The sequence below is a fragment of the Geospiza fortis genome, unplaced genomic scaffold (assembly GCF_000277835.1).
Source record: "Geospiza fortis unplaced genomic scaffold, GeoFor_1.0 scaffold106, whole genome shotgun sequence".
NCBI classification, from domain to species: Eukaryota; Metazoa; Chordata; class Aves; order Passeriformes; family Thraupidae; genus Geospiza; species Geospiza fortis.
In genome coordinates this window covers 2306173-2315591 of record NW_005054377.1, presented here as the reverse complement: position 1 = coordinate 2315591, position 9419 = coordinate 2306173, and the positions used below count along the sequence as shown (strand labels likewise).

The 9419-nt window shown below is 50.7% G+C and overlaps 1 protein-coding gene and 1 long non-coding RNA gene across 2 annotated transcripts in view; both read right to left on the bottom strand.

Annotated features, from left to right (window-relative positions):
• Positions 1-159: 159 nt before the first annotated feature.
• Positions 160-1897, bottom strand: LOC115948331. The gene is made up of 2 exons (XR_004082161.1): positions 1768-1897; positions 160-1564 (listed from the first exon to the last, which is right to left on the bottom strand). It is a non-coding gene; the product is annotated as an uncharacterized LOC115948331 (long non-coding RNA).
• Positions 1898-2476: 579 nt separating this feature from the next.
• Positions 2477-9419, bottom strand: part of CTSB (cathepsin B) — a 6975-nt gene continuing 32 nt past the window's right edge. The window contains exons 1-9 of the mRNA XM_031060247.1: positions 9281-9419; positions 8570-8655; positions 8100-8214; positions 7371-7489; positions 6661-6746; positions 5054-5200; positions 3962-4078; positions 2951-3079; positions 2477-2706 (exon numbers count right to left, since the gene is read on the bottom strand). The exon at positions 9281-9419 is cut by the window's right edge and continues 32 nt beyond it. Of these exons, the coding sequence (XP_030916107.1) occupies positions 2609-2706; positions 2951-3079; positions 3962-4078; positions 5054-5200; positions 6661-6746; positions 7371-7489; positions 8100-8214; positions 8570-8655; positions 9281-9406 (1023 nt within the window). The 5' untranslated portion in view covers positions 9407-9419 and the 3' untranslated portion in view covers positions 2477-2608. The remainder of the gene's footprint in view (positions 2707-2950; positions 3080-3961; positions 4079-5053; positions 5201-6660; positions 6747-7370; positions 7490-8099; positions 8215-8569; positions 8656-9280) is intronic.

Below are 9419 nucleotides of genomic sequence, written 5' to 3'. Positions count from 1 at the left end.
GGTGCCCCTGCCCATGGCAGGGGGTGGGACTGGATGATCCTTAAGGTCCCTTCCCACCCAAACCATTCTCTGAAGACAGAAGGGTCTCACTTGGCTTCCTCTCCAACCATCAGAGGTGTCAGAAGCCAAGCAGAAGCAACCAAGAGCCAGGAGCCAAGACACTGGAGAAATCATTTATTGGCACAGGTGTTCCAGCCAAATACAGCACAGCTCTGCCTCACTGGTGCCTGAGCAAGCAGAGGTAAGGGGCTATTTTACAGTGCATGGAGAGCCTGCTTCACACATCTCAGACCCATAGCCTCAGGTCACTAATAGATTTTGTGCTTTAAAATTACAAAAAAAAAAAAAAAAAAAGCTCTTTGTTATATTAGTGTTGGCAAATCGCATGATTCCTCCTGTACACAACCTATTACCTCCCCCCAGTAACAAAAATAAGGATTTTTACCTTCCCTAATGTCCAGAAAAAATGCTTTAATTGTGTCCAATTTACTGAGACACCTCCAAGCATCTGCTTGAGCTCCCTGCAGCTCACTTGGGCATCATCCCTCAGCTCAGCATGCAACACCTGCAGCCCCAAAGCACCCCAAATTTGGGCACTGCACCCTTGCCCAGGCATGACCTGCACACACCAAGCTGCTCAGCCATGCAGGAGAAGGGCTTTGCTCTTTCCCAGCTCCCTCCCAGATGCTTGCAGGATATTTGATCAGAGGCTCATGGAGCTCCAGCCAGGCCCTTCCCCAGCATCAATAACCCCAGACTACAGCAGATAAAAAAGTCAGTGAACAGCTGAGGAAGAAGTGGTTTGAAAAGCCAGGAGGATGGAGCAGAGCAGGCGATGCACGAGGGACTTGGTGCAGGCAGCTCTGGCCAGAGCCACCCCCACAGCAAGTTCATCAGTAGTTTGTTCATTAATAGGTCTAAAATTAGCCAATTCAAGGCACACAGTCACAGGAAATTCTCCCCTGCTTGTTTTGGGTGCTAACAGTCAGATCAACCCATCTGGGGGTGCACAAATCCCCCCTGGCCATGGCTTTCCAGCAGCATCCACCTCTGCTGCCCCACCGAGTCCCTAATCCCAGCACAAAGCTGTTTCCTGCCCTCCCAGTAGCAAACTGGGCCGGAAGGGGTCCAGGCTAACCAAATTCCAAGAGGCCAGCGAGCTCTCCAGCAGTCCTCTGAGCAGGGAATGCCCCAGTGTCCTGCTGTGACCCACCAGAAGCAGGAGGCTGGCAGAAAGCAGCTCCACCTCCAGCTCCAACGTACAATTTAAAAAAACAAAAATCCAAACAATTTTAAAAATAAAAAAAAAAGGAACAAAAAAATTGAAAAAAAAAAAAAAGAAAAGATAAAAAGCTTTAATAGAGTAACCTGAACTAGAGTCTCTTTTAGAAGGGAGGGTCTCTGCACCCAACCCACTATGAGTTAAAAGCATCAGGGACTCAGGATTATTTGTGGTTTGATCAGAGTTACATCCTCTTCCAGTACTGCTCCGTCCTGGGGATGCCAGCCACAACCTCAGACTCGATACCACAGTGGTCCTCTCCCCGCAGGATTTTGAAGAAACCTGGGAGAACACCAAAAAAAAGTCACCCTCTCCATCCCTCCGAGGGGAATGGGGTGGAGAAATGGGGCAGGAATTGCCGGTGGAAGGGAATGGGGTGGGAAAATGGAGTGGGAATTGCTGGTGGAAGGGAATGGGGCAGGAATTGCCGGTGGAAGGGAATGGGGCGGGGAAATGGGGTGGAGAAGATTGCCGGAGGCTCTCACCATTCTCCCCCCAGTCGGTGTTCCAGGAGTTGGCCACCAGCCAGTAGGGAGTGTCGTTCTCCACGCCCCAGCCCAGGATTCGGATGGCGTGGCCTCCCACCTGCTCCCCAGACACGTGCTGGTAGACCCCTGCAAGGGGAAAAACACCCCAAAATGTCAACAGGCACTGCCTGTCCACACCACAGGGTCCTCACAGCCTGGAATTACAAACCCCAGAGTGGCTGAGATTAATAATATCCATAAAATTATAAAATCATATAATTATTATAAAATTATAAATAATAAAATTTATTATAGAATTGTATAATTATTAAATATTATTAATTTTGGGTTTTAGTTAAATGTGAAACTGAAACAGTGCAGAGTCTGAAGGAAGGAGTTCTGCACAGGGAATTAGTAACAGGACAGAAGGGAAAGGTTTTAAACTAAAAGATGGGAGATTTAGGTTGGATGTTAGGAGGAAATTGTTCCCTGTGAGGGTGGTGAGGCCCTGGCACAGGGTGCCCAGAGAAGCTGTGGCTGCCCCTGGATCCCTGGAAGTGTCCAAGGCCAGGCTGGACAGGGCTTGGATCAACCTGGGATAGACCCACCAGAAGCAGGAGGCTGGCAGAAAGCAGCTCCACCTCCAGCTCCAACGTACAATTTAAAAAAACAAAAATCCAAACAATTTTAAAAATAAAAAAAAAAGGAACAAAAAAATTGAAAAAAAAAAAAGAAAAGATAAAAAGCTTTAATAGAGTAACCTGAACTAGAGTCTCTTTTAGAAGGGAGGGTCTCTGCACCCAACCCACTATGAGTTAAAAGCATCAGGGACTCAGGATTATTTGTGGTTTGATCAGAGTTACATCCTCTTCCAGTACTGCTCCGTCCTGGGGATGCCAGCCACAACCTCAGACTCGATACCACAGTGGTCCTCTCCCCGCAGGATTTTGAAGAAACCTGGGAGAACACCAAAAAAAAGTCACCCTCTCCATCCCTCCGAGGGGAATGGGGTGGAGAAATGGGGCAGGAATTGCCGGTGGAAGGGAATGGGGTGGGAAAATGGAGTGGGAATTGCTGGTGGAGGGGAATGGGGCGGGAATTGCTGGTGGAAGGGAATGGGGTGGGAAAATGGAGTGGGAATTGCTGGTGGAAGGGAATGGGGCGGGGAAATGGGGTGGAGAAGATTGCCGGAGGCTCTCACCATTCTCCCCCCAGTCGGTGTTCCAGGAGTTGGCCACCAGCCAGTAGGGAGTGTCGTTCTCCACGCCCCAGCCCAGGATTCGGATGGCGTGGCCTCCCACCTGCTCCCCAGACACGTGCTGGTAGACCCCTGCAAGGGGAAAAACACCCCAAAATGTCAACAGGCACTGCCTGTCCACACCACAGGGTCCTCACAGCCTGGAATTACAAACCCCAGAGTGGCTGAGATTAATAATATCCATAAAATTATAAAATCATATAATTATTATAAAATTATAAATAATAAAATTTATTATAGAATTGTATAATTATTAAATATTATTAATTTTGGGTTTTAGTTAAATGTGAAACTGAAACAGTGCAGAGTCTGAAGGAAGGAGTTCTGCACAGGGAATTAGTAACAGGACAGAAGGGAAAGGTTTTAAACTAAAAGATGGGAGATTTAGGTTGGATGTTAGGAGGAAATTGTTCCCTGTGAGGGTGGTGAGGCCCTGGCACAGGGTGCCCAGAGAAGCTGTGGCTGCCCCTGGATCCCTGGAAGTGTCCAAGGCCAGGCTGGACAGGGCTTGGATCAACCTGGGATAGTGGAAAGTGTCCCTGCCCATGGTGTGGGATAGTGTAAGGTGTCCCCCCATGGCAGGGACTGGAATGAGAAGATTTTTTAATCATGATCATCCCACCCAAACCATTCCATGATTCTGTGACCATGCTTAGCACCAAGACATGCAGACACATTCCCCAAGGGGCTCAAAGCCAGTTCACAACAAGAGTTTTGAGGTCCTAAAATCTGAGCTGTTGCTGCCAGCTGGAATTTGGGATGCTCCCCTTTAGGGCTGATCCAATCCCAAGAACTGATTCCCCTTGCTATGGATACATCTGCCCATGTCCTTGCCACAGCAGATACTTAATTGTGACGTTGAGATCTCTGAGACTTTGAGAAGACAGACCAGGGCCACAAAAGAGGGACCCCAGGTTGAAACTCTCCCCGCCCAGCCCCAGTGGTGCTGCTCACCAGATTTGTACATCAGGAAATCCTCGTAGACAATGAAGGCTCCTTCCACTGGGCCGTTCTTGTAGATCTCAGCCATGATTTCCTTCTCACTGCGAGGGACTCCATAGGATGTGATGCCTAAAAGGGAAATAATTCCCACCATTAGGATGGGCCACACAGGATGGCTCAGTGTCAGCCTGCAGGAGGCCTCCTGCACTTAAATTCAGGTTAAATCCAAACCCAGCAGCTCCAGAGGGACTGACACAGCCAAGCAGGAAAAGTGGGCTCCAGCCACCCCTCTTCCAGAGGGAATTATTTAATCTGAGTCCTATTCTGTACCCAAAGACCTATTCCAGACAGCTTTAGTGGGAAGGGACATTTTTCCCTTGTACATTCTCCTTTTCAAAACCCAAAACACTCAAGGTGAAGACAAATCTCCAAGAAACAGCTGGATTCTCCTAAAAGTAGGCTGGCTGCTGCCAAGGAGACTTGGAGGTGGCTTTGACACCACAGCCACATGTACCTCGAGGACTCAGACCAGTTCCACCAGTTCCCCCTTCCCAGCTGAGCCTCAGCAAACACAAACTGTGCATCTGCCACAATCAGCTTTGCTCCAGGACCACCAGGGACAGGGCACAGGAGAAAAACCCACCAGGAACTGTGGGGGTGTTTGCAGGAGTCTTACGATGAGGGAAGAGACGAGAATGTTGGCTCTATGTTTCAGAAGGCTTGATTTATTATTTTATGATATATATTATATTAAAACTATACTAAAAGAATAGAAGAAACTATTTCATCAGAAGGTTGGCTAAGAATAGAAAAGGAATGATAACAAAGGCTTGTGACTGACCAGACAGTCCAAGACAGCTGGACTGTGATTTGCCATTAATTAGAAACAACCACATGAGACCAATCACAGATCCACCTGTTGCATTCCACAGCAGCAGATAACCATTGTTTACATTTTGTTCCTGAGGCCCCTCGGCTTCTCAGGAGAAAAAAATCCTAAGGAAAGGACTTTTCATAAAACATGTCTGTGACAAGGAACGGGTGCAATGCTGCCCACCCCTCCCAGGTACCACGAGGAGCAGCTTTGAAGGCCATCTCTCTTACCGTAGTGCTTGTCCTCCTTGTATGAGGGTGAGTAGCCAGGCTCACAGTGCCTGCTGCACCTGGGGGTGCCCCCTCCCTCCCCAGTGCAGGGGGGGCGGCTGCCGTTCACGTGGTGCTCACAGGGTGGGATGGAGTAGGGCCGGCAGCCTGTCCAGGACAGAGGTGACATCAACTGGCTGTCCCCAAAGATCCCAACAGCCATGCTGGAGAAGGCACCAGAAGCCCCAGGAACCCCACAAATTTCCTAGGTCTTCCTTCCATGAGCAATGTGTTTCCCACCAAACCTGTTTCCCACCACCTCCCTCTCCAAATGGTCATGGAAAAGGTGGAAACGTGAACCAGCTGATGGTCATGACAGGGGGAGGCAGAGGGTTCCAGTCTGGAAGTTATTTTTTGAAAGGGGAACACATCAGGACCTCATCCAAAGTGTAGTGAACAGGTTCAAAACCAGCAATATCACAAAATTCACAGCCTCACTCCTGCTATGGAAACAGGAGCATTGGGGGTGTGTTGAGGGCTGGAGTAGAGCCAGCAGCCTGTCCAGGACAGAGGTGACATCAACTGGTTGTCCCCAGAGATCCCAATAGCCATGCTGGAGAAGGCAGGAGAAGCCCCAGGGAAGAGCCTTTCTGCCCCAGGAACCCCACAAATTAATGGGGTGCAGATCTTCCTTCCATGAGCAACGTGTTTCCCACGAGAGCTCCTTCCCACCACCTCCCTCTCCAAATGGTCATGGAAAAGGTGGAAACATGAACCAGCTGATGGTCATGACAGGGGGAGGCAGAGGGTTCCAGTCTAGAAGTTATTTTTTGAAGGAGCAACACGTCAGGAAGACTCCTGACCTCATCCAAAGTGTAATGAACTGGTTCAAAACCAGCAACAGCACAAAATTCACAGCCTGAATCACTCCTGCTATGGAAACAGGAGCATTGGGGGTGTGTTGAGGGCTGGAGTAGAGCCAGCAGCCTGTCCAGGACAGAGGTGACATCAACTGGTTGTCCCCAGAGATCCCAACAGCCACACTGGAGAAGGCACCAGAAGCCCCAGGGAAGAGCCTTTCTGCCCCAGCAACCCCACAAATTAGTGGAGTGCAGGAGGTCTTCCTTCCATGAGCAACGTGTTTCCCACCAGAGCTCCTTCCCACCACCTCCCTCTCCAAATGGTCATGGAAAAGGTGGAAACGTGAACCAGCTGATGGTCATGACAGGGGGAGGCAGAGGGTTCCAGTCTAGAAGTTATTTTTTGAAGGGGAAACATGTCAGGACCTCATCCAAAGTGCAGTGATCTGGTTCAAAACCAGCAACAGCACAAAATTCACAGCCTGATTCACTCCTGCTATGGAAACAGGAGCCCTGGGGGTGTGTTGAGGGCTCCTGGCTCCCTTCCCAGACGGGCCTCCTGCCTCTGGGCTCTGCTCAAGGACCTTTGTCCCAAAGGAAGGAGCCATGGGGGCAGGGGCAGCCAGCTGGGACTGCAGAGGTGTTTGAATTGAAGGAGGGAGCAGCCACAAGGATGCAGACCAGGAGAGAAGGGTCCCAAAAAACATGAACTTTAAGCAAGCAGAGACACTCCTCCCTGCTTCCCCAAGGGTATCAGCCAGGACTTACCCACGTGGGAATCGTAGAGACCCCCGGACACGAGGCCCCTCTCCGTCCAGTACCTCCAAGCACCAGAGGGGTAACCACCATTGCACCTGGGGGGAGAGGCACCAGCTCCAGCCCCAGCCATCCCATTCTGGGAGAGGCAAGGGAATGGAGCCAGCCTGGGATGGTTCAAAGGAAGGTTTGGGTATATTAAACCTTTTTTCTAGCCTGTTCTTTTCTTCCCCAGGATCTGCCTTGAGACACCAAGGCCTCAGGCAAGGAGTTAAGAGCACCCAAATCCCAAAGTGCCTCATTACCAGGTCCCTGACCAGCTTCTGCTGCCAGCAGCAACAGGACTTGGAGACTCAACTCCCTACCCTGTGCTCAACAGCTGGGAAAGCCAGAGGCAAAAGGCTTGTGCCTGAAAATCGAGGATCTGGGACTAAGAAAAGATTCTTCCTTTGGCTTTGGCAGCTGCCAGCTCTGTGCTGGAGAGCATCACTATGTGCTTACAGCCACCAGCACCCACTATGCTGGGGGCAGGATGTGTCCCAGTCCCTGGAATCAGCTTTATGTTCCCACCCAACTCCCTCATCCACAGCACAAACCTCTGGAGGAGCTTCGTGCTCCTAAGGGAGGTAACGAAGGCAGGGCTGAAGCGATCAGCACCTCCAGGGCCTGCCCCTGCTCCTCCCAACCACCTTCCAGGAGCACAAGGACCAGGAGCAGCTCACCCCATGCCACACTCGAAGCCACAGCACGACAGCAGGTCCTCAGCTGAGACCTCCACGCTGACCTTGGCGTTGGTGTGGACACAGATCCGGTCTGAAATCGCTTCCACGGCGCCAAAAGCCTGAGGGTAACCCCAAAACACACATTAGAGCTCAGCCAGGGGAGAGAAACCAGGAAAACCTCCTGGAAATGAGAGCAGCAAGCATGGCCTGGCTGGGAGAAGCCACCCAGGAGCTCAGACACTGCAGGATCTCAGAGAGTTCCCTCACAAAGAGCAACAAAGATGCTCCAAGGGCTGGGGCCCCTCTGCTCTGGAGCCAGGCTGGGAGAGCTGGGGCTGGCTCTGGAGGAGAGAAGGATCCAGGGAGACCTTAAAGCCCCTTCCAGGGCCCAAAGGGGCTCCAGGAGAGCTGGAGAGGGACTTGGAACAAGTCATGGAGGGACAGGACACAGGGAATGGCTTCCCACTGCCAGAGGGCAGGGATAGATGGGGTATTGGGAAGGAATTGTTCCCTGCAAGGGTGGTGAGGCCCTGGCACAGGGTGCACAGAGGAGCTGTGGCTGCCCCTGGATCCTTGGAAGTGTCCAAGGCCAGGCTGGATGGGGCTTGGATCAACCTGGGACAGTGGAAGGTGTCCCTGCCCATGGCAGGGGATTCAGCAGCAAATCAAAGGCCTGGGTTTTGCCCAGTAAATTTTATGAACACAACACTGAATTTCCCCTGTACTCACCCAGCAGGAGCCACAGGAGCCCTGGTCTCTTATCTCACTGATGGTGGGACAGTTGGGCCACTGCGTCCGCGAGTCGAAGTTATCGGGCAGCTCCACGTCTGCAGCAAAATCCACCCTGTGAGGAGAGGGAAATCCTGTCTCAGGAACACCAGTGAACCATGACAGGGTGCACTGCACTCTCCAGCCTCCTCTGAAGGCGGCCTGGAGGATGTTTGTGTTGTTTGCTTACTGAAGGAGCACAAATACTTATGCTGTCCCCAGAGCAGGTCAGCAGCTCCCCTGGAGTGTTCATTTTCAAGGAGAACAAACTGCACAACTGGGCAAGGATGGATTTTCCCCTCATGTGTGCTCCATGCTTAACCCCATGAACAGTGTCCACCCTGCCAGGAGAGCCCCACACCCACTCCAGATGCTCGTGAAGGAGTCACACAACTTCTACTGGAGCTCCACCTTCCCCTCCCTGCACTCACCTCTCAGGTAGCTTGGGCCCACCCAGGAAGGTGCCACAGAGCTTCTTCACATAGCTCATGTCAGCATTGTGGAAGTTGTGTCCTGCCTGGAGAGAGACACACACAGAACTGGGACAGGATATATTTGTATTTATAATGTAATTTTTATAATGTAATTAATTATGTAATTACGTAATTATGTAATTAATCCTCATTGTGGGACACAAGTGATTAGTTACTGACTTAAAAGTGAAAATAATTTAAGTGTCATTTCTTAAGTAGATAGTTTTTCCTTAAAAGACCTTATAGAGAAAGATACAGGGCCATTTTGCAGCTTGTCAGTGAAATGCTGTAGAACTCACAGCTTGTGAGACTGTGATATAGATAAGAAATAACAAACATCTGAGTCTGAACACAAAATACCATCTCGAGCACTTTCAATCTCAACCTCAGTAAGAAAAAAACAGAACCTCAGTAAGAAAAAAAAAGCGAAGGACCAGCAGCTCCTATTCCACAAATTCATCCTGCTCTGCTCCAAGGAGGAGCTCCACAGCTCCTGTCACTGCAGGAACCCCTGTCAGCATCACCTCACTGGAGAATCCAGCTGGGACCAAGGTTGGATCTGTCACCACCACGGTGACACTTCCAAATCCCAGCCACTGAATCCCACAGAGAGACTGTCAGCAATGCCTCCCCCCCCAAAAAAAAACCCCAAATCAGCCCAGTACTCACCTTCCACGTGGTGTTGAGCTTGTTTATGTGGTTGACCAGGTCATCAGAGAGAGGAGGGAAGTAAGGGATGCTGCGAGCACTGGCAAAGGCCACCAGGACACACAGGAGGGACACGGGCGGCCACATCGTGTCTGGTGAC